Raw genomic sequence first — 25166 nt, forward strand, 5'->3', positions numbered from 1 at the left:
CATTTGCTAATGATGGGTTTGGGGTACGCCCCCGTTCGTCTCGCTGTTTAGCCTCCACTTATGTAATGGATTTTGTAAATAGCCTACATTTAATACTCCTAATTAGTATCTAAATATTGATGTGACACTTACTTAAAAATAAGCAAAGGGAACCAAACGCCACCTAACTGAAGAGCAACCACTTCCTACTACAGTTCAGAAATTGGTCATCGGCCATCGGCTCGTGCCCTTTCGCTTCCAGAGGCCAGAGCTCATCCGTTCATCCCTCCACAGTTCACTGCGCCATTTGCCTTACCCAGTTCCCCACAAAAAAGCCGCTCAAACCCCGAGGCCACGAACGCAGAGATATATTAGAGAGAGAAGAACCGCCTCGTTTCTTCTCCGAGAAGCAAAAGATTACGACGCATTAAAAAACCCCCACCCCTCACTGATCACCGCTCCAGCTTTCCACTGAGCAGCGAAACGACTCATCGAGAAAACCCCACCCCTTCCCCCTGCGAGGCTGAGGCTGCGAATGCGGTCTGCTCGTCCGTGCGCGAGCGGGTGAAGAGCCAGCGAGCGAGATGAGGGAGCACCGCGACCGCGAGATGGCAGCGGAGGAGAGCGATTTGGAGGACATCGTGCTCTCCTGGTCGGTGCGCGACATCATGGACGACGACCTCTTCAAGGGGAAGGTGCTCGATCGATCCTTCGGCTGGCGCGCTTGGTTGCGATTACCCGTACGGCGGTTGCCAACTTGAGCGATTTTGTTTGTGTTCCGTTAGTTTGCGCGTCGTGCGAAGAGCGTGCGTGTGCGTGTGACGGTGTGAGAAGATCGATTCATGGTTAGATTTCTACAGTCGCTTGCGGTGCCCTGTTGGTACGTACGGCCTGTGTCTGTGTGATAGAAACTGGTCACTTCGAACTATAGAATGCTGCGGAAATGGTGCTTAATGTGTTGTCTACTGTGTAAGTGTGTGGGGTTGGGAAAGTGAATGGGCGTTTCCCTAATTGCCATGTGTGAACAATCTGACAGCTTGTTAGAAACCTTATATATGCTTCTGGTCAGGAATTGGGCGTTGGTGGGGTCAAATGCAACTGATAACTAAGGTTAGCTTAGCAACTGTATGTCTATTTTTCTGGCCTTGTATGTCTATTTTTCTGGCCTCACATTTTGCGCATCATGCAGGCAATGAGGCCTTGGCTAATTAATTTGTTGCGTGCATATTGTGTGATCATTTGTGATGTGTTGAAGTGGTCTGTAGCATACTAGCGTGGTCTTTTGCATAGCTTGAAGATGTGTCGCCCTGGGCTCATAAGTTTCAAAATTCTTTTGGGAGATGCGCATGCGAGTGCCATCATGCCTAATGAGACAGATACATAGTAATGCTATTGAGCAACTAAGCTATAGAAATTGGTGCAAGAGATCTTGTTGCTGTTAATTTATTCCACAACTGGTAAGTAGTGTGATGGCCAACGACTACTCACCCTGCGATTTTCTGTGTTGTATCTTTGTGCTTGGTTCTGCACTAGATGAAACTGACCATATCTTTGTTAAGTTAGCATTAACTTCCATATTTCTATGCTATTTGGCTTGCTATAAGTTGCTGCTGCATTGAACTCTTCTTTTTAATGTTACCCATCTGTTTTTGAGTAACTTCACTTTTGACCCTTTTTATTCAAACTTTGTCCTGATATTAAAAAAAAAAACTCGACTGGCGGGAGAACTCCTGATATTGTTTCAACAGTACATAGATAGCTAAAACGTTTAGTATTATTGAAATAGCTCCTATAACTAATATCATTTCCATTTTTTCTAACCTAAGTTTGAAAAGCTATTGTTAGTAAATTTGTAGTGGTAGAAACAGGATGCCACTAAAAATTTGAATGAGTACCTTTCATAGAATTATCATTTACCAATTGTTTATTTATTCAGGTCGAGAAGATCCCATTCAGCTTTAGTTCACTTGATGACTACTTGAAATCATATGTCCCACCTCTGATTGAAGAAACAAGGTCAAGCCTAAGCTCATGCCTTGAGCTCATCGCAGAAGCGCCCTCATCAAAAATACTTTCCATGGAAATAGCAGGGAAATCAGGACAGTATTTTATGGATGTGGACTTTTGGGACAATGGTGCTGGTTTCTCTACTGAGACTTATACTGCTAGGAATGGTGACATCTTCATTCTGTCTAGCATGAAACCTGAAGCTGCAGAGGACTTCAACCGCTATGGTCTGACATATTTCCTGGCAATGGTTTCTGAAGTTTCTATGAATGACCAATATCAGAAGGGCTTCAGAGTGAAAGTTGCGAGTGATACTGTCTTAGATGGAGATTTAACTAAACTCAGACATGCAATTTTTCTTGATAATATAATGACAAATATATGGATATGGAAAGCACTTTGCTTTGACACAAGAATGAAAAACAATTTCACAATAATCAGGTCACTTTTGGCTCCCAGAAATACGGTAATACGACTTGCATGGTTTCCTTTTGAGTTAACTGAATATTTCGTATTGGCACATGTTATAGGCTGATGTCTAACATACCCTTTGTTAATTCCACTGTTTCCAGGTTATAGGCTGATATCTAACATACTCTGTTAATTCCATTGTAGGATGAAGATGTCTGTGCTGTATGTGTTAAAAAGGATGATGACTGTTTAGCTCCATTTCCAGAGCAGTTACTGTCAGTTAATCTTAATCAATCACAAGTGGATGCCATTGAATCTATCATCTCAGCTGTACAATGTAGGCATTTAAACCTCACAAAACTTATATGGGGTCCACCAGGTACTGGAAAGACCAAGACTGTTAGTTCTATACTGTGGGCTTTGGCTTGTTTGAAATGTAGAACTCTTACATGTGCTCCTACAAATGTTGCTGTTGTTGGAGTTTGCACCCGATTCCTTCAAAATTTGAAGGATTTCAACAAGAAAATTGACAAAAGTGATCTACCTCTTGCGCTTGGAGATGTTTTATTATTAGGGAACAAGTACAAGATGGATATCACCAAGGAGCTCCACGAAATTTTCTTGGATTATCGTGTGGATGAGCTTGCTGAGTGCTTTTCCTCATTGTCTGGATGGAGGTACACAATTGCTTCAATGATATCGTTTTTTGAGGACTGTGGTTCTCAATATGATATGCTTCTTGAGGATGATGGAAGCAGTGATGCTGTGTGCTTTCTGGATTTCCTGAAGAAACAATTTGATGTGGCAGCAACAGCTGTAAAGAAATGCATGATGAGTTTATGGATTCACCTTCCAGGAAGGTGCTTTTCACACGATAATGTCAGCAATATATCTATGTTGTTGAGTTTGCTGGGAAAAATTGATGCTCTTTTATGTGATGGAGGTTTAACTGATGAGAATGCGAAAAAAGGCTTTGATTTCCAGTCTACTGAGAATTCTATCTATGGAAAGTTGATGTCTCCTATTGAGAAGGAACTGGATGGAGCAAGGTCCTTGTGCCTTAAATTGCTGAAAGATCTTCAGAGTTCACTTAATTTACCTATTGGTGTAGACAGGAATTGGGTTCAGAACTACTGCATGCGTAATGCAACTCTAATTTTCTGTACTGCCTCTAGTTCTTATCGGTTACATAATGCAGAGATTCCTCCACTTGATGTGTTAATTGTTGATGAGGCTGCTCAAGTGAAGGAATGTGAATTGGTTATCCCACTACGTTTGCATTGGTTGAAACATGTTATTTTGGTGGGCGATGACTGCCAGCTGAGGCCACTGGTTAGAAGTCAGGTAATGTTCCACCTTAACCTTATTATGATGCATACTTTCATTCCTTGACCAGAGATGTATGCTCCTAGTATATACTTTTCCCATGCTGAAATGTTGCAACACTTATTTTCAACAAAAGGCTATGTCACCATCCTGTTTATTTTTGTTTATTATCTATTTGATGATAATTATTCTGATCTTTCATTGTTTATATTTAGGTATGCAAGGAAGCTGGATTTGGAATCAGTCTTTTTGAGAGATTGGTTATACTGAATTTTGAAAAGCATTTGCTGAACATACAGTATCGCATGAACCCTTGTATCAGTTTATTTCCAAATGCTCAATTTTACAATAGGAAGATTTTAGATGGTCCAAATGTTCTTTCTCCTTCCTACAGCAAGGATTACATGGGCCTTCCTTTTGGTAGTTACACTTTCATAAACATCACTGATGGGAGGGAAGAAAAGGAGGGTGCAGGAAACAGTTGGCGGAACCTGGTTGAAGTTGCTGTTGTTTTGCACTTGATCCAAACCATCTTTAAATGTATGTCTAAGCTTAATTCTTCTTATAGCCCTAATATCTTAAGGTGTTGTTGTTTGTGAAGCGAGTGGCTAACATAGCATAGCACCTTAGGAGCTTATATATTCTTGACTTATGCTATACATTATTCCCTTCATTTCGCTATGTTTGTCCATGGCCTTGGGGGAATAGGTATCAAGAGTGCGGTTGTTGCAATGTTTCCACTCCATAACCCTAATTAAGTGCTTTAAAAGATGTGAGTGGTCGCACCATGTTATTTAATAGGGGTATGAATGGTCATTTCACATTATTTTTTTATTGAAACTTGTACTGTCTATGTCAGTGCGCATATGCGCTATCAGCAAACATGGTAAAACAGATGGAATAGACAAAATGTAAGTTCTGGGTTGAACCTTGTATTGTAAAATCTATTTTTTTTACATGACCATGTGAAAATTATATTCATGGAAGTGAAATGTTGTTAAGTCAGTTATTGGCTGGTACAGGAGCTGTCGACTTAGTTTGCATAATCAATTTCTCTATTAGTTCTATGCAAGAAAGTGCCTCATGAGGAAAATCAGTGCTCTTATATTTTCCTCTCCCCTGCAGCTTGGAAAAAGACAGGCCAAGGGATCAGCATTGGTGTAGTTTCTCCATATAGTTCTCAAGTTGCGGCCATCAAAGATAAACTTGGCAAAAAGTATGATTCATGTGACGGCTTTCATGTCAGGGTCAAGTCAATTGATGGTTTCCAAGGAGAAGAAGATGACATAATCATCCTATCAACGGTTAGATCCAATAGGAGGGGTGCTGTTGGATTTCTTGCTGACTACCAACGGACAAATGTTGCTCTTACTAGAGCAAGGTGTGCATCTATTTTCTGCCACTGTTGCTGAAAGTACATTTGAAGGTGATGATCAAAAGTTAACTGATGGGTGCTTTATTTGATGCAGGCATTGTCTTTGGATTCTTGGAAATGCAAATACATTATGTAAAAGTGGGACAGTCTGGACAGACCTGCTTGCCGATGCACATCAACGCAAATGTATTGTTAATGCCACTAATGACACTGCAATGTGCAAGTTGATTATACATGTAAAGCATGAACTTGATGAACTTGACGATCTGCTGAATACTGACTCGGCAGTTTTCAGCAGTACTAGATGGAAGGTAAGTATGGCAGTTATATGTAGTTGTTTTACTTTCATGCGTTATTGAAAATTCTGTGTCTTAGCTAATAATTACTTGCAGCCTAAGTGCTTCATTAATACTTGGGAGTAGCTCATAATGTATAATTTACACTTATTAAAACCTAATGATATTTGAATATTTATTTGATATTCTGAGGCTAGATAGCCATAATTATTGAATTGAACATATTGACATTGATTTGTATTGAAGTGGCATTATATGTTATGCTATCACTTCTATATACAGAGTTCATAGATGTTCTTTTAAATGCAGACCACATTTGTGCTGGTCCTGAACTAGATGTGTCTTTCCTACTTTTGGAATCACGTATCGTTGCTTTTGTAATCTAGTCATGTCTGTTAGATTTTTTATGCTGTAACTGGATACTAAGTGGTTTGTACCTAATACATGCAAGGCCCTATGTTTTATTTATATTTTATTTTGATATATAAATTGCGTGGTTCCTTCACTTAAACCATGTTATAAGAGGCCCTAAACGTTTTTGCGTGCAGTTCTAATCATTATTCGTGGATTTGCCTTTTTACTGAGGTTCTCTCCTTTTTGTTTGTACTGAATAACTCAATAGGTCATTCTAAGCGACAACTTTAGAAAGTCTTTCATGAAACTGAAATCTCCACAGCTAAGGAGGGAGGTACTTCAAAAGCTTGTCAAACTTGGTGGTGGTTGGAGGACAACAATAAAGAGTTCTGATGTAACTGATGCATTCCAGCTTGCAAAAGTATACAGGATCAGGGACCTTTATCTTGTTTGGAGCATTGATTTGGAGAAAAATGAAAGATATTTTCAGATAATAAGAGTATGGGACATTTTGTCGCAGCAACATGTTGCTAGGACCGTTCAACATCTTGAAAATCTTTTTTCCATGTACACAGATGATTACATTGACCACTGCAGAAGAGTGCAGACAGAGGGGTATGCTTGTTTCCTGACTCATGCTTAATCTGTTTTCTTCGGTTTTTATTTTGATTGATGCTTTATGAAATGTGGAACTTAAATTCCTTGGCAAGAAGCTACTATTGTTGTTAGCTTCAATTGCCTAACTAGGTACAGGGGAAAAGGAATTATTTGAACATCTTTCTGCTGTCACTCTCCTTGATATACTGGATGTTTGCCTGCGCGCATGGTTTTCTTAGCCACTATTTTTTATTTCCACATTAGATCCCTTGTTTATGATTATATTTTGTTTTGACTTCAATTTTTCTACGCATGTGTTTATTCCTGTTATTTTGTTACTTAATTTTTTAATGTGGATGACAGGAAATTGGAAGTTCCTGTAATTTGGGATGCAGGACATAACATTATTCGGTATAAAAAGGATGTTAGAGTTGATAATCAGGAACATCATGATCATGTGGACACCTCATGCACTCTGGAGAATACAAAAGTTAGTGAAAGCTTCTTACTGATGAAGTTTTACTCTTTATCATCTGGTGTGGCAAAACATTTGCTGACAGCTACTGATGGGAGTGAAATCGAGGTCCCCTTTGAACTGACCGATGAAGAGGAGGCGATAATTCGATTCCCACTCACCAGTTTCATTCTTGGGCGGTCTGGCACTGGGAAAACCACTGTTTTGACAATGAAATTGTATCAAATTGAGCAACAGTCCTTGATTGCATCCCAAGGACTAGCGTTGAACGAAGTTGATACATCTTTGGCTGAACATGAAGGTACTTTGCTTGAGAAGGACACAAGCGAAAGTGGAAATATTGTGAAGCAAGTCCTTATCACTGTAAGCCCAAAGCTCTGTTCAGCTATAAAAAACCACATTTGCAGACTTAAAAGGTATGTTGTCTTAATAGAGGGCTAATCCAGTTCCTTCCAAATCAATTTACTTTGATTGCATTGTCAATATATCCACCATGTTCCTAATTTACTATTTGTTTTTCAACCCTTTATAGATTTGGCTCCGGTGATGTCTCTGACCAGCCTAGCATTCTTCATATGCATGATATCATTGATGATCTCGAACAGTTTACAGATATACCTGATAACTTTAATGATCTACCACATGAGTACTATCCTCTTACTATCACATTCCGTAAATTCTTGATGATGCTTGATGGAACGTTCCGGACTTCTTTTTTTGACATGTTTTGTGGAGAACTCAAGTCAAGCACTGAGAGAGGTCATTCCAAATCCCGAGCTTTGCAAGCTTTTATTGAATCCAAAGAAGTTACATTTGAGAAATTTGTTTCTTCCTATTGGCCTCATTTCAATGCAGAACTAACAAAGAATCTTGATGCATCAACTGTATTTACTGAAATAATTTCTCACATAAAGGGTGGATACAAAGCAACGGGGCCTTACAATGGTAAACTCGAAAGGGTTGATTATGTGATGCTCTCTGATAGAAGATTTTCATCTCTGAACAGTAAAGTGAGAGATAAGGTTTATGATATTTTTCTTGACTATGAGAGTATGAAGCGCACTGCTAGAGAATTTGATTTGTCAGATTTTGTCTGTAGTCTTCACAGCAGTCTAGTTTCTGAGGGTTACAATGGGGATTTGGTGGATTTTATTTACATAGACGAGGTGCAGGATCTTACCATGTCACAATTAGCACTTCTCAAGTATGTCTGCAGGAACTTCAAGGAAGGCTTTGTTTTTGCTGGTGACACAGCACAAACTATAGCAAGGGGCATTGATTTCAGGTTTGAAGATGTTCGCTCCCTATTTTATACCTCGTTCCTCTCTGAAACTGAAGCGTGTAACCAAGGAAGCAACCAAGGAACTAAACATGGAAAACAAGTTTATCTCGCAGATATGTTCCAACTCAGTCAGAATTTTCGCACACATTGTGGTGTACTTCGTATGGCCCAGAGTATAATGAGCCTTTTGTACTACTTTTTCCCGTCTTGTGTTGACAAGCTTAATCCAGAAACTGGTCTTGTATATGGTGAAGCTCCTGTTCTCCTCGAGTCAGGTAATGATGAGAATGCAATTATGACTATTTTTGGAGAAAGCAAAAGTGAACATGATAAACAGCATGGCTTTGGTGCTGAGCAAATCATATTGGTTCGTGATGATGCTACCAAGAAACAAATTGTTAACCTCGTTGGCAAACAAGCTCTTGTCTTGACTATTGTTGAATGTAAGGGCCTTGAATTCCAGGTATAAGCCTCTAAAGTTTTGCTCATACTGTAATATATTTTCATTTGAAGTGTGGTTTCTTTAGTTTTAGCTTTAAGGATACTAAATCCTTCAAAAATATATTCTGTAGGATGTGCTGCTGTACAACTTTTTCAGTTCATCACCATTACGGAACAGATGGAGAGTTGTGTATGATTACATGAAAAGCAAAGATGTTATAGCATCATCAGAACAGATATCTCATCCGGGTTTCGATAGAAACAAGCATTATCTCCTATGTTCAGAATTGAAGCAGCTCTATGTCGCTATCACACGAACTAGGCAAAGACTATGGATCTGCGAAAGTACTGACGATTATTGTCAACCAATGTTCGACTATTGGAAGAAGTTGTGCATTGTGGAGGTTAGACTACTTGATTCTTCACTGATTCAAGCAATGCAGACAGGGAGCAGTGCTGATGATTGGAGGCTACGGGGTACCAAGGTTAGTGATATATACTTTTTTGACATCATGAGGCTAAATCTTACTAGGTTCAAGTGTGTGGATTTTATTTCCTCACATGCTTGTTCCAAGTATGGTGCAGAACTGCCTTTGATGGTACTGTGCTTCTCTTTAACAATGTAACAAGTGCATTTTTTATTTTAGTTATTTAATGAGGGGCAATTTGAGATGGCTACAATGTGCTTTGAAAAGGCTGGTGATGCATATAGAGAGAAGTGGGCAAGAGCTGCTGGACTTCTGGCAACTGCTGACCGTGTAATCTCCACAAATTTGGAGATGGGCCAGGCTTCCTTGCAAAAGGCATCAGAGATTTATGAGTCTATTGGCATGCATGAGAAGGCTGCCACTTGCTACATCAAATTAGGTGACTACAAAAGAGCAGGTGTGATCAATTTCCATACTCTTGTTATTCATCAACATGATCAAGGTTTCATGATTATGACTTTTCATTATACAAATCATTGGGTAGCCAGCTATTTGTGAAGGAAGCTAGTGTGTTACTGTCATGAGTATATTTCTATCTAATGGTTCAGAGGCCAGAACTATTTTTCCATTATTAAAAAAATGGATTTGTGGGCTGCTCTAGAATCCCAACCCTGGAGGATCCCTGATTTTGAAAGAGATACTTGATTTCCGTTTTAGTGAGCTTTTATTCCTTTTGATGTTGTTGACTGGTCAGTTGCTAGTTGCTACAATTTCTATTTCCCCAGCTTTTTCAAATATGCTAGTTTTTTTTTTCAAAATGGTTTTACATAACACCACACACAACACTGAATTGAAGACATGAATGTGACAATCTTCAATTGGCATAGGAATGGTCTATATGGAAAAATGTGGAACTTCAAGACTTGAAGATGCTGGTGACTGTTTTGCTATGACTGAATGCTGGTCACAGGCAGCTGAAGTCTACTTCAAAGCTAGATGTTATACAAAGTGTTTATCCTGCTGCTCAAATGGGAAATTATTTAGTCAGGGCCTGCAATTCCTGCAGCAGTTGGAGAAGGAACAGTGTGAGAATTTCAACTCAGAGGTTGCTGTCCTTAGAAACACATATCTAGAAAGTTGTGCATTGCACTATTTTGAACGTGGGGACATGAAGCACATGATGCCATTTGTCAAGGCTTTCAATTCTATGGATCATGTTCGAGCATTCTTAAATTCTAGGAATCTTTTGGATGAACTGCTGAGTATAGAGATGGAAATGGATAATTTCCTTGAAGCTGCCGGTATAGCTAAGCTTAAAGGCGATATCTTATTGGAAGTAAACATGCTAGAGAAGGCAGAATTGTTTGAGAATGCTACACAGCTTCTTCTTCTCTATGTCACTGTGAATTCCTTATGGGCTCCACACAGTAGAGGATGGCCTCCAAAAAGTTTTGCAGAAAAGGAACAGTTTCTCGTACAAGTGAAAGAGATGGCAAAGAAAGTATCTGAGGAATTTTTCTTCTTGGCTTGCTTTGAAGCAGATGTATTGTCACATTCACGTAAATCTCTCGCCAGCTTAACCTACAACTTGCTTCAAGGCAGAAAATGTGGAAACTTGTTAATCGAATTTATTTCTGCTCGTTCTCTTATTGATGTTCATCTTCAGTCTCAAACCTCTGGATACAATCTCGACTTAGAGCCAGGATCTGAGGATGAACAGTATTGTCATGATTTTCTGGCCTGTAATCAAATGTCACTGAGAACACTAGCCTGTGTTTGGAACCACTGGAGTTCAATTATAGTCAAAGTGATAGCTCATCTTCAACACTATCAAGATCAAAAAGAAAATTATTTTGCAGCTATGTGTGAAGATCTTTGTGCTAAATACTTTGGGTTGAGACAAGATGGTGACAGTCGATATGCGGTACTTAACATGGATTCAAGTTGGCTTACTAACATCGGTAGGAACTCTTTGGAACAAGATGGCAACAGATGTTGGCTGGACACTGTCCAGTTTAAGTCATGTGCTCAGAATTTCTTGGTAAATGAGCTTTCTTCTGTTGGCTTTTGTGTAGTCCAGAAGATGGAGTCTCTTGTTGAAGCTTCGTTGGAGCAAGCATCATCGCCACATACCCAGTGGAGAACCATCATTATCATAAGTGAAATTATAAAGTTCATGAAAGACTCGGAGTTCTGTCTGCCAAAATTTCCCAAAAAGTTAGGAAACCTCTTCACTCTCTGCGAACATCGCTTCTTTGAGTTACTTTTCATGGCTTGGAGGGATGAAACAACAAACAGCTTTTTCTTTATGCTTGACTCACCGGCTGCATATGATTTGATTGTGGATTCCCTTGGTTCAGATCTTAGGCCAGCTAATCGAAAGTTGACTCACGGGTACCTTGGAAGAATAACTATGTATCTGCTGTATGTAGCACGATTGGATGACACGGTGAATTCAAAACTTGGCGAATACCTGAATAGAGGTTCAGATTGGGCACGTTTTTTTCAGTCGTTGAAAAGATTTCTTGATTTTGGTGATGGAAGAAGCACATTGATCTTGAACTTCAAACTAGCTCTTGAATATACTTTCAGTGCAAACTGGAGGACTGAACCAGATTATATATCTCTGATATGCTATGTGAATCTCATGGAGTGCCTTGGTTTTTTAGCATCTTCCTTTCTTATAATGGATGGTTTTGTGTTTTGCACAAAATCTCTTTTGATTAAGATGCTGAAGTGCCGCACAAGCAAGAACTACCTTGGTACCTGCCTGGTTTCTGGCCCAGGCAGCCAGGATTTAGATCAGGATGTGTCATTATTGTCAAGGCGTTTCATATTCCAGTCAATTAGGGAACTCTTGACAAATAAGTGTGCTATTCAAGGGTGGGCTCGGAAAACATACATTCCAGTCCTCCTGAGACTAGTAATCTTGCTTTATCTGGTGACTCTGTCACTTCCACGAGCGAAATGCTATGAGGTCACAGATTTCCTAAAGAAGTGTAACATTTTTGAGGATTTACCACCGGAATTCTCCAATAGGATTGTAAACTTCTTGAATTTGAAGTATCCCACGTTGACCAAATTCAGAATAATATTTGCTGATGCACTTGCAGCAATTGGTAATCGCCTGGTCATTCTTGGTTCCCCCAGCAAGGAAATCTGCCGAAACTTAAACGCTCATATAATTAGCAGTGAGGATTTGAGTGATGTTAAGAAAGTAATGGTACTTCTTTGTCCAGCAGAGCAGGAATCGCCTATGCAAGAAGAAACAAAAACTTTCAGTGTTACTCCTGGAAATTTCTCTATCCCAAAAGTACGGGATAATAAGATGGAGAGTAGACTTGAATTGTATCTGAGTGATGAAAATATTTCCTTTTGGGAGAAATTTGTCTCGTTTCAAGTCTTAATATATGACCAGGTAAATTTGATAATTTGTGCTTTACCTTCTGTCTCAATGCTGCACGAATGTCAGGTTTATGTTTTTTTATGCTAATTTTTGTAGAAGGATGCATGGATTGTCATTCTATTCCTTAGAAGTGCCCTTTCCTGGCTGGAGCTAAGTAGTCTTCCAGAAAATATTGATGCACAATTGTTGCAAGAGGTCAGGCACATCTGCTATCAATTTGAAGGACAATCTGTCAGGTAAGCAAATTACAATGTCAGCATTTATGAGATATAGTTGGAGCTACTCCAGCTTTGATGAAATCTTGGGACTGTATGTTACTTTCATTGTTTTTATATTTACTTCGAGCATAGGCTGCCTATGTATGTATTTTTCATTAGTAATTTCCATACCGTCTGAAAGTTAATCCCATTTGAGGATTCTGACAGCTGTGTCATTACAGGGAGAAGAATGCTTATCTGACTGTCGACGACCTTTACTCAACATGGAGCGATGGCGAGAATAAACTGCAGAAAATCATCAGTTTTATGCTCTCTGAGAGAGCTTCCATAGAAGAATCTGAAAGAAGGAAGGAAGCTGCACCTGCTGTCCAGTTGCACACGGACGGGGATGATGAATGGAGTGACTGCTCAGATAATGAACCTGACACAGGAGGAAGAGAGACATTGGAACCGGTCAAGGAAGAAGCAACGGGGACCTGCTCAACTTCAAAAAAGAAGGCGCAAAAGCAGAACAAGAAGAAATCAAAGAAGTCCAAACGCGGCGGGAAGAAGTGAGCTAGTGTTTACCTATAACAAGCTATAGTTTGTTATAAACTTTGGCACGTACCCTTCTCTCTGTAACAGCACTACCAAGGATGCTTAGCTTGCTTGGATGTACTGAAGAATTATGTCGTTGCTTCGAACTTACTAGCTTACGATATGTGACTGTTTCGTTGGTTGGGTGGGTTTATACTAAAATTTCTAAAAGGTGTTTTCCCCCCTTGGAATAGCGCGGATTAGCTAGGTGCATGTACAACATTTATTTTATCATACATCTACACTAGATCGGGACGAGTAGGACCATTTATTCTTGAATAAAGACATAGATTGTTTGCGACGGCGATACGGTCTTCAATGTAAAAACTTTTGATTGCAATTTTTGCTACAAATCAACCCCGTGCGATTTACTGGCAGCTTGTGCCATTAATCATTTGATTAATCAGTAATAGATGCTTAGCGATGTAATATGCTGAATTGAAAATATAAAGTCCACAAAAAATTTCAATAAATCTTCTAAATTGGATACCCCATAAATTCTCTTTGACAAATATTAATGGAACCCATTCACCCAAGATTAATGTTGACGCAAAATCTGAGCTTTAGACTTCTGTGTTCAATAATACGGTAGGACCTAGGAGATTTGATTAACTCAAGTGCAGGCTCCAAATTGACTCGTGAGTGGTGCAAGGCGTGCCAATCAATTTGACCTGAAATTGACAAGGTAAACATTAAATTTCTAAGCCGATTGGCGACGAAACCTCTCGAACTCATGGGTAGGCATTCTTGGAATAAACACGACAGATTTTCAATGTAATCATGAGGTATAAATAAAAGAAGCATTAATAACATGTGCTATCAGCTATATGAGCCGACGGGCTAAGGACCTGTTTGGTTTCACATGCTGATGCATAAGCAACTTAAAATAAGCAAATAAGTTGCTTATGAAACCAATCACTCTTGCTTATGAGGTTGCTTATGATAAGCAAATAAGCAACTCTTGGGTTGCTTATGGGGACTTCCCGATGTACTTTACACCTCTTGCCCTCATTGAATGCATGGTTGCCCTCCCTCTCTCTCTCAATGATTAGGGGCAAACATGATAATATCCACCTCATTCAATGCTTATAAGCAAGGGTATCCAAACAGCTGAACTAAAAATAAGCAACTCCAAATAAGAAACTTTAAGTTGCTTATAATAAGCAACTCAAACCAAACTGGCCCTAAGATGAATGCGATATAAAACAACAGCCATAAAAGGAGCTCTTGTCAACCACACGCGCATCGGATAAACTAGCATATCTCAATTAATGTCATGATACATGAATTGAACTTAGACAAGGTAACACGTATGAGAGGGCATAAACATCAATATGTTAATCTAAAAGATTAGAGCATGGTAATAAGAACCTCTTGCCTATCACTTACAAGCTGATTAAGCTAGTGGATCTGATCAATGTCATGATATTGAACTTAGACAAAGTAATAAGAATGAGAGGACATTGACTTCGGCCCACTAACTCAACAGACTAGCTTGCGGCAGTAAAGCCTCGTACGTGCACCTATCACCTCGATGACATCATCACGCCTAGCTGATGCATCGGCTCTCAATAGTAGCGTTATGACGTTAAGGATCTGACGGCTAGTAATACGAGGGGCAAGAGTAAAGATCTATCGGACCTAGCATATATAAAGCAAGTAAAGCATGCAAGATCTAACCAACCGAAGCGATCAGATAACTGGTGAACGCTTAAACAAGATCAAGGAGCCAATAAAGACAACCTAATCAGATCTAAACTATTCATAACTGTGAGCACTTGATAAAACTAAGAGATCGATACGATGCAACTTAATAAAATTAAACAACTCGATAACTGTAAGCAACGTCAAAGACAAATAGAATATTGGACAAAGTATAGAAAGTTCTATTTGCTATCAAAGTTAACTCGATAACTAGCGACACGATAAAAGCTTTCAATATTGGACAATGCCTAGAAAGTTCTGACGCAGATAACGTAATGGCTGGGTGACAGTACTTACAAGCTCACCTGAGATCGAAGTTGATGCAGCCCTGCGCGCAAGAAGAAACTCGCCTATTTCTACTCTACTCCTACTTCTAGGATTTTAGCAGCGTGGCACTGAAAGGTTGTATTAATTGATTGATGATTATTCGTTACAAGGCTCATGGATTTATATTTATATTTGGAGCAAGCTAAAATCCTAGTCAGTTACGATATGAACCGGTACAAATAAGCCTAAAAACTACTAAAGATAAATCTCCATGCTTTTTTCTTATTTGGTGGAGTCGATTCCTCTTCGGATCGGATCCTTCCGGTCTTCTTATCGGCTTCTAGAATCCAATCACGGGCCTTGGTTAACGCAGGGACATTAACATGCTCCTTTCTCTCTCCTTCATCCACTTGTCAGAACTTTTTCGGTTGACTTCGGTTAAAACCGATGTCAATAATTAATAAATTAACATAAGACGTGGCTAAGTTGTCCTTAGTAGGACGATTGCATAGCCTAAACTGCTATTATATGATATAAATCATCATTAAATTAAGGAAATGATGATAAATGCATCAATTTAAATAGTTAAGAGGTTGATTTGCATCAAATGAAATATGAGGGATGAAAATTACGCTTTCCCATCTTTGATATGCATTATCAAGAAAAGGGAAGGCCACTTCTCGCGGCACAGCGGAAGCCCCGCACGCTGGTCCATCCAAGTTGCCCACACCACACACACCCCGTCGGAACTCGGTCGCATGCGTACGGAGGCCATTTGCATGCTCGCTTCGCTTGGCAGCCCACCCGCGCCGCGCGCACAAGTCCCGCACCGGACCAAGCGACTCAGCGAGCACCGTCTGCCTCCTCGCCGTCGCACCGCCGCCGGCGCCACCACCCACCAATGGCGACCTGCTCCCGCTCGCTGCACCCGGCAACCCCCGCCCCCACCCTTGCGGCGGGACTCACCGGTCCAGGTTTCCCCTCCGATCCCATCGCCCGGTTGCCCCTCGCCCCCTCTCGCCTCGCGGGCGCGGCTAAACGTTAGGGTTTGCTTTTGCCCTCCCTCTCACCTCGTCACTCTTCCCGGTTCCTCGCAGGGATGAAGGGTGGCCCGTCGGTCCCAGCGCCCGAGGAGGAGGACGAGGTGAAGCCGTCGGCCGCCCTCGCGCCCGCCGCCGACCTCGCCAGGCCAGGTTCATTCCCCGCCCCGGCCGTAACCCCAAATCTCTTCCTTTTTTGACCGCACCGCAAGCGCAATCAGGGCCGTTTCTGACCCCCTTTCTCCGACGCCTCTTCTTCGCGCAGGGAGGAGGTTCCGCCCGTGGGTGCCGATGACCAAGGAGGAGGAGTAGAAGCTCGTCGAGTTGACGGTTCGTCACATGTCGGGGAGGAAGGAGCTGCAGGCTCGGATCGAGAGGCGGGGCGAGCTGCGCAAGCGCTTCGACGTGGTTGTGTTCAAGCGGAGGTGCTGGGCCGCGACCTTGGCCAACCACCCGTTCACGCTCCGTGCCGACGTCGCCCATGCCAGGCACCAGCTCAGCGCCGGCCGGAAGGAAGGGAAGGCTTTGCCGGAAGAGCTCGACGATGCCCGGCGGCGCAACCACCACTGTGTCTTCACCATGAATGAGCACATTGGCAAAGCCATGGACATGGGCCTGGAGGCCTTCACCCATGACTACTGTAAGTTTTATGAGAACGAGAAGAATATGCGCTGCGAAGTGGAAGCCGAGATAGTTCGAGGTGACAAGAGTGGAGCTCCACAGGGTCATGTTGCCTCCAAGTAGCTGTTGCTCTGAGGCTCTGACCGCCTTGTAGGCAAATGGATGGTGCGCCACGGGATGTATAAATCATGATTTCACACTTGTGGCATTCATCAAGTAGTGATTTTTTTGATATGGATGTGTTGGGGCGTTTGACAATCCATTATGAATCAGCATACCATATCTTTGTTAGTTCGTCTCGGTTGTGCCTAGTTGCTTCCATGTGTCCATGAGTCCATCTTGGTGATCTAGTATTGTCATCTTTCCATATCCTTTCGAACCTCTGAAGATTTCTGCCTATGAAGAGCGAATTTGCTGAACATAGACCAGATGTATCAATTTCTGTACGATTTTACATAGTTGGATTGTTGGGAAATGGTTTGCCATGATTGGGGTTTCAAATTTTGGCCAGGCTTGCCGGCCGTGCTGTTTCTGGGCAGACAGGATCAAACCCGAAACTAAGCATGCATGCCGACTGACGACTGTGAAGTGTAGCTTGTGTGGCATGCGTGATGGGTCAGACTGTGAAGTGTAAACATAAGAGAAATGCTGTGAGCCTACCCAACTTTGATTATCGCGATGGTGCCCTGCCAGCCCTTAGTTTCAGTCTTTTGTAGAATCTGATAATGCATTAGAAACGTCGTGGTATCTGGATTCCAGAAATGAACAAATTGGAGCCTTTCCATCTCACATTCCCCTAGACATCTACTAATTTGAAACTTTTGTGACTTTGTGTGGCAATTTCAGAATAACAGTAACTTGAAGTCTGAAGATACACGCTTACAACTTATGCACATCTGAAACATATACTGCATACTCTGAGCAGCCTGTTATCTGGACACTGCATGAGAATGTGAACCAACATGACGCTGCCATGCTAATCTCAAGTTCCGGTGTAACAGAAGCTGCACAGGACAAGAAGCATCTGAACTCCAGAGCTTAATTCCCCATGGTTGCTTTTGCTCGCAGACGCTAGAATTAGTTGATGTGGATAACTGTCTTTTTTCAATTATTCGTTTTGGGCTTCGCCAGTAGATTAATTTTATCAACTGATGCAGTCATCGGTATTTTTGGATTGCCCGCGAGGAACTCGCGCTCGGACGCGGCGCTCCCAGCCTGCTCGAGGACGGCGACAACTGCGGGGCGAAGAGGTGCAGAGCTGTGGACTGTGGTGAAGAGAAGGACTACTGGACTAGGAAGGGGCGCAGCAGGCGGTATCGGGCGAATAAGGGAAGGGGGGAGAGCCGGTGGATCCAAAGCCAGTTCGCCGCGACGAGCGGCTGTCGTCGCCACCGGAGCGGAAGGGGAAGAGAGCCAGGAGGAAGTGCAGCTGAAAATAGGGAGCTATTTGAAAAGTTCTAGGATGTTTTGTGCATCAAATATTTTCATATACACCCCTAAATTTGATCGCGATTAATAGTCGCAATCCATTTGAGAGGGTTTAATGCAAAAACTTCTCCGACTCACCGTGGCACGACCTCGCGATGGCCAGCCATGCCGGCTCCGGTGGTCACCAGGAGCCTGCTTCCAGGCCCCGCCTCGCTGCTCAGATTGCATCCGCACCCCGCTGGACTGAGCTTTCCTTTCTCCGTCTCGTAAGCTCCCGCTGCCGAACCTGAAGAAGGTTGGACATGAGAGCAGGTCAGAGCCTCAGAGGAAGGCGGCCGTCGCGGCTGGCCGGCTGCCATGGAGCTCCACTGCTGCCCAGAACGGAGGTGGCGAAGGTTTGGAAGGTGAAGCTGCGGGCCTGCAGCGGCGACGGAGGGTAGAATTGCACAAGCAATCCGAGAATCTGTTGACTTAAACGTGACGTGGTGGCACAAATGTAGAATCTATTCTAAAACTGGCATCTCAACGAGCGTAAGGCCTAGAATCTGGAGCAGGACGATGTTCTGCTGCAGCCGTACTCGATGATAACCCTGACTGGCATTCATATCCCCATTATGAATCACTTTCTTTCCCCCACGATCAAACGTTACGTGATCGAGTTCGCGGAAGGCTGCGTCATTCTGTTTCCAATTGGGAGCTCAACTTGGAAATTGGAACAGAGCATGCATGTCGAGTTGTCGAATTCATCCAATTGCCTGCAAAGCGTCAGGCTTTGCGGAAGGAATGTAAACGTGGGATGTGAGTTGACATGGTTCTTGCACTACGATCACTGAAATGGTGGGTGGAATTGCTATTTGCAGGTTGTAGGTTGCATTGCAATATACTCGAATCGAACAGAACGGTGTAGTGTCAGTGTAAGCTTTAGTTTCAGTCTCCGTATAATCTGTTTGGGTTTCAGAGATGAACAAGATGGAGCGTTTCCATTTCATTATCCTCGCTTCCTCAGTCACCTACAAACTTGAAACGTTTGCATCTTCTTCTGTTGATTGGTGTGATTAATTCAAAATAGCAACAATCCTTCGACGATACGCTTACAGCTCTGCAGAAATGCGCAACATCATGAAGTCTGAAAGATGTACTTCACGCTCTGAATAGCATGACATGTGGATACTACCGGCAAACCTGAAATTCTTATCAACGTTCGACATGGGAATCTCAAGTTCTGACCCTAGAGAAGCAGCTCAAAACATGATATATATGCCTAGTTATCACAATGTAGAATTAGATAAATGTAATTCCATCATGAGACCTAAAACAATAATTGTAAATTTCTTCCAATATTTTGTAACCTCTCTTTATTGTAGAAGTATGAACAATCTTTAATTTGAACAATTTACCTTTTTATTTATACTACACTGCTGTGATTTTCATTTTTTTTTCCTTTTGTTTGGGGAATGATAGGAGCGTGGTGGTCGATGAGGCGCGCGCCAGCCTGCGCCGCGCCCCCCCGGTCCCCAAGCGCCGGCGTGACCGCCGCCGTCTCCCTCATCCGTGAGGGGGCACCACTCGTGCTCGAGGGGGGGGGGGGGGGGGCGGCCGGCGGCGGACGACGGAGGATGGCGGCCGCAGCCGTCTCCCTCGAGGGTCATCCTCTTTGGACATTGCGTCCGCCACCACCTAATTCAGGTACAGATTTTGCATATTTGTTCTCGTACGTTTATCATTTGAAATTGGATCTAATATTACTGGTGTGGTGTGTGATATCGGTGATTGCTTACATGGTGCGCCTGTGTAATGCAGATTGCAATTCATTATCATGCCCTGAGCCTCTAATAAATCCACCTGCGGGAGCCCCATGTGCCTGTGTTCTACCAATAAGAGTTGGAATTCGTCTAAGTGTTTACCTTTATTCATTCTTTCCTTTTGTTATTCTGTTACTGATCAGTGCATCTTTTGCCCATCAAATTTATTATTGACATTCAATCGCATATGCACACAGTGGAGAATGCAGCATCAAACAAGTCATGCACCATCTCATTTATTGAACATGTTGAAATTCTGCACCACTAGTTCCCACCAAGAAATATGAACTTTATGCAGGTCTTCCTTCTCCACCACCTTCAGCACCAGAAGGTGTTGGTGATGGGGCATTTGGCAACAACAGAAATGCGAGGGCAATGAAACCTCTTGGGGTTGATGTAAGAAGACCCAAGAGAAAAGTGAATGGCAGCCTAATCGTTATTGCTGTTTTGTCTACCGTTATAGCATTGATTATTTGCTGTCTTGCTGCATGGTTGCTCATACTAAGATTCAGGGGCCCAAGTGACACAGCTCAAGGATTTCCACATAGTGTACTTCCGAAATTTTGTAGGTCATTTGGTATGTGTACCTAACCTGCTAATTCCCATAGTTTGCTAATTGTCTAGTGAAGTGGTGCCAATTTGCTATTGAAATTCACCATGAATTTATAGTCAATAAGCAAATATTATTTATTTGAAATGCCAGTCAACGGTGCTTGCAATAACTTCTCAGTTCAAAGGCTTTCTCTGCGATTTCTCATCATGTACATGTCCTTGCTAGAATAATATGTGCACTTTAGCCAGTACTAGTTTTTCCTTCTGAACCGTCTCAAATGATTGCAGGCACAGGTCACACGCTTTTAGCTGGTGTTGGTCGCTATAGTTGACCTTCAGGTCCGTCAGGTTCACTAGGCTAAAGCATCGCAATGTACGCAGGGCAGGCAAAAACATTCAAATTTGCTGAGATTGACAAGGCCACAAACGGCTTTGATGATTCAAAAGTACTTGGCGAAGGTGGCTTCGGATGTGTCTATCAGGGCACACTTGAAGGTGGAACGACAGTTGCGGTGAAGGTCCTTAAGAGATACGAAGGCCAGGGTGAGCGAGAGTTCTTGGTTGAGGTTGAGATGCTGGTACATTTACACCACCGGAGTTTGGTCAAGTTGTTAGGCTTAGTCTGCAGTGATATTGTCCTCGATGAGATCGAGCTCACCACCTAGTTGGAAGTCAAGTTCGTGGAGCAGTCTGGAGTGTAAATATTTGATGTTGTAGTTTGTACTTTGTAGTAATCACAGATGTACAGAGATGATCAATGTATCACCTTTTCTTGGGATGATCAATGTATCACCTTTTCTTGTGATATGAAATATATATATGGTTGTTTCAATTTCTGGAATGTGATGGCTGTTTCAAATCCTCTTATGTGGTATAAAAAAAAGAAGAAAAATGACAGCAGAACAGAGTGCAATATGGTAATTTGAAAAAACAAATTATATGATCCTATAAATGGCTGGTTCTTCTAAAACATTAAGTTCACATGTCCCAACCGACACTACTTAGATGAAAAATAAGCATAAGTGAAAATAAATTTCTGCTATAACACAACAAGGTTACATATTTTCTTTATTTGTCGGTCCATCAAAATCCAATTTTCTAGCACTTTGTCAAAATCGTGATGCCGGTCCGTACAGGAGGAGTACAGGGCCCCTGCCCACCGAATTTTTTTCCGTGGGAGGAGACCCTCGTCAAAATAACAACGAAAAAAAAGAGAAAAAAAGGAGTGGCAGATACAGATCTCGTTCCGATGGACTACTCCTCCGTCCCACTACTCCTCCATCACCTCCCGAGTGGTCCCACTACTCCTCCATCGCCTCCCGAGTGGGACGGAGGAGTAGTGCACCACAGTACCTGCTGAAAAAGCGGCATGGCTGCTGCCTGCTGCTAGTGCCCGACCAACAGCGATGGAGATGGCGCGATCGCAACCAGGTCCGCCTCCGCCGCCGCCGCCGCGATTCCAAGAACCCGCAAAACCCCAGCAACACCAACAACTCCTTATTCTTTTTCTTTTTTTCTTTTCTTGTGGAGGAATGGAATTCAGCTACAGTAAGTGGGTAAAGAGAAGCGAAGTGTGGGATCCACAGGCAGTCTCTGTGTCCATGCATGACGTCTCACGGGAGGGTAATGTACAGCCAGCCGTCGGATCGAGATCTGTATCTGCCACTCCTTTTTTTTCTCTTTTTTTTCGTTGTTGTTTTGACGAGGGTCTCCTCCCACGGAAAAAAATTCGGTGGGCACGGCCCCCGTACTCCTCCTGTGCGGACCGGCATCGCGATTTTGACAGAGTGCTAGAAAATTGGATTTTGATGGACCGACAAATAAAGAAAATATGTAACCTTGTTGTGTTATAGCAGAAATTTATTTTCACTTATGCTTATTTTTCATCTAAGTAGTGTTGGTTGGGATATGTGAACTTATCTATAATGTTTTAGAAGAACCAGCCATTTATAGGATCATATAATTTGTTTTTTCAAATTACCATATTGCACTCTGTTCTGCTGTCATTTTTCTTCTTTTTTTATACCACATAAGAGGATTTGAAACAGCCATCACATTCCAGAATTTGAAACAACCATATATATATTTCATATCCCAAGAAAAGGTGATACATTGATCATCTCTGTACATCTGTGATTACTACAAAGTACAAACTACAACATCAAATATTTACACTCCGGACTGCTCCACGAACTTGACTTCCAACTAGGTGGTGAGCTCGATCTCATCGAGGACAATATGACTGCAGACTAAGCCTAACAACTTGACCAAACTCCGGTGGTGTAAATGTCCCAGCATCTCAACCTCAGCCAAGAACTCTCGCTCACCCTAGCCTTCGTATCTCTTAAGGACCTTCACCGCAACTGTCGTTCCACCTTCAAGTGTGCCCTGATAGACACATCCGAAGCCACCTTCGCCAAGTACTTTTGAATCATCAAAGCCATTTGTGGCCTTGTCAATCTCAGCAAATTTGAATGTTTTTGCCTGCCCTGCGTACATTGCGATGCTTTAGCCTAGTGAACCTGACGGACCTGAAGGTGAACTATAGCGACCAACACCAGCTAAAAGCGTGTGACCTGTGCCTGCAATCATTTGAGACGGTTCAGAAGGAAAAACTAGTACTAGCTAAAGTGCACATATTATTCTAGCAAGGACATGTACATGATGAGAAATTGCAGAGAAAGCCTTTGAACTGAGAAGTTATTGCAAGCACTGTTGACTGGCATTTCAAATAAATAATATTTGCTTATTAACTATAAATTCATGGTGAATTTCAATAGCAAATTGGCACCACTTCACTAGACAATTAGCAAACTATGGGAATTAGCAGGTTAGGTACACATACCAAATGACCTACAAAATTTCGAAAGTACACTATGTGGAAATCCTTGAGCTGTGTCACTTGGGCCCCTGAATCTTAGTATGAGCAACCATGCAGCAAGACAGCAAATAATCAATGCTATAACGGTAGACAAAACAGCAATAACGATTAGGCTGCCATTCACTTTTCTCTTGGGTCTTCTTACATCAACCCCAAGAGGTTTCATTGCCCTCGCATTTCTGTTGTTGCCAAATGCCCCATCACCAACACCTTCTGGTGCTGAAGGTGGTGGAGAAGGAAGACCTGCATAAAGTTCATATTTCTTGGTGGGAACTAGTGGTGCAGAATTTCAACATGTTCAATAAATGAGATGGTGCATGACTTGTTTGATGCTGCATTCTCCACTGTGTGCATATGCGATTGAATGTCAATAATAGATTTGATGGGCAAAAGATGCACTGATCAGTAACAGAATAACAAAAGGAAAGAATGAATAAAGGTAAACACTTAGACGAATTCCAACTCTTATTGGTAGAACACAGGCACATGGGGCTCCCGCAGGTGGATCTATTAGAGGCTCAGGGCATGATAATGAATTGCAATCTGCATTACACAGGCGCACCATGTAAGCAATCACCGATATCACACACCACACCGGTAATATTAGATCCAATTTCAAATGATAAACGTACGAGAACAAATATGCAAAATCTGTACCTGAATTAGGTGGTGGCGGACGCAATGTCCAAAGAGGATGACCCTCGAGGGAGACGGCTGCGGCCGCCATCCTCCGTCGTCCGCCGCCGGCCGCCCCCCCCCCTCGAGCACGAGTGGTGGCCCCTCACGGATGAGGGAGACGGCGGCGGTCACGCCGGCAGCTTGGCGACGGCGGCGGCGCGGCGCAGGCTGGCGCGCGCCTCATCGACCACCACGCTCGTATCATTACCACGGTGGCGCGGTGCAATTTCGATGCGGCGGAGTGCAGATGTGGCGGTGCGAGGAGAGGAGAAGACGCGTCGCCTACAGGAGAGGAGCCGAGGAGTCGCGAGCGAGCGAGCCGAGCGACCGAACAGAGCGCGCAGCGAGCCGAGCGAGCCAACAGCGCGCGGAGGAGCCGAGCTAGCGAACACCGCACGGTGGCGCCGATCCGAACGCGGACGAAATCGCGATGCCGGTCCGCACAGGAGGAGTACGGGGGCGGTGCCCACCGAATTTTTTCCCCCCGGTCGCCGCGGTTCCTTCTCATTTCCTTCCTCCCTCTCCACGCAACCACGAACCACAGTAGGGACATGGCAACCTGCCTGCCCCCATGCTCAACCACCGCTGACATCTGGATCGCATCCGCGCCACGGCTGCGGGCTGCACGGCGGCCGGCCCCCAGATCCGCCGTGACAAACCCGTGCGACGCTGATCACGGCGGCGCGCCATCTGGCGTTCACCGTTCGAGCGTAGCGTGCCTCGTGCCCGCGCACCGAGCGCATCACGCGCGCTGGCATCAATCCCCGTGAGTCGCTGGTCGCGCGCGAGCCGCTCCGCGAGGCCGGGGCGCTTGGCAGACGCGCCGCGTGCCACGGCACCGGCGCACTCACTCCATCGTCTCCGGCTTCCACTCATCTCCAGTACTCCACCTGACTGAGGAAGACACGTACTGGCGGGCGGCGGCAGATGCTTCAAGGTTGGATTTTTACATAATGGACAACGGCTATTGTTGATGCAAAATCAAGGAAACCCCAAGAGTAACGCCAACATAGGACACCGAG

At 43.1% G+C, this 25166-nt stretch overlaps 2 protein-coding genes and 1 long non-coding RNA gene across 3 annotated transcripts; 2 read left to right on the forward strand and 1 right to left on the reverse strand.

The window, feature by feature from the left end:
• Positions 1–337: 337 nt before the first annotated feature.
• LOC101767267 lies at positions 338–13472 on the forward strand. The gene is made up of 14 exons (XM_004976621.3): positions 338–674; positions 1916–2452; positions 2602–3741; positions 3939–4263; positions 4849–5104; positions 5193–5409; positions 6017–6363; positions 6709–7236; positions 7353–8565; positions 8675–9028; positions 9191–9428; positions 9859–12389; positions 12474–12613; positions 12817–13472. Exons 1-14 carry the CDS (start codon positions 564–566, stop codon positions 13148–13150), a joined length of 8271 nt encoding a protein of 2756 aa, XP_004976678.2. The 5' UTR covers positions 338–563; the 3' UTR covers positions 13151–13472.
• Positions 13473–15934: 2462 nt separating this feature from the next.
• On the forward strand, positions 15935–17125 carry LOC111258062. Its single transcript, XM_022828789.1, has 2 exons — positions 15935–16335; positions 16448–17125. The coding sequence occupies exon 2, from the start codon at positions 16522–16524 to the stop codon at positions 16924–16926; it is 405 nt and encodes a 134-aa protein (XP_022684524.1). The 5' UTR covers positions 15935–16335; positions 16448–16521; the 3' UTR covers positions 16927–17125.
• Positions 17126–22646: 5521 nt separating this feature from the next.
• On the reverse strand, positions 22647–24209 carry LOC111258016. Its single transcript, XR_002678646.1, has 3 exons — positions 24124–24209; positions 23431–24009; positions 22647–23167 (listed from the first exon to the last, which is right to left on the reverse strand). It is a non-coding gene; the product is annotated as an uncharacterized LOC111258016 (long non-coding RNA).
• Between the last annotated feature and the right edge of the window lie 957 nt (positions 24210–25166).

The sequence above is a fragment of the Setaria italica genome, chromosome VII (assembly GCF_000263155.2).
Source record: "Setaria italica strain Yugu1 chromosome VII, Setaria_italica_v2.0, whole genome shotgun sequence".
Taxonomy (NCBI): domain Eukaryota; kingdom Viridiplantae; phylum Streptophyta; class Magnoliopsida; order Poales; family Poaceae; genus Setaria; species Setaria italica.

Coding starts and splice junctions, on each gene's coding strand:
- LOC111258062 (XM_022828789.1), top strand. CDS start 16,522: ATGTCGGGGAGGAAGGAGCTGCAGGCTCGGATCGAGAGGCGGGGCGAG.
- LOC101767267 (XM_004976621.3), top strand. CDS start 564: ATGAGGGAGCACCGCGACCGCGAGATGGCAGCGGAGGAGAGCGATTTG. Junction 4,264..4,848: donor GATCCAAACCATCTTTAAAT/GTATGTCTAAGC, acceptor TCTCCCCTGCAG/CTTGGAAAAAGACAGGCCAA. Junction 7,237..7,352: donor CACATTTGCAGACTTAAAAG/GTATGTTGTCTT, acceptor AACCCTTTATAG/ATTTGGCTCCGGTGATGTCT.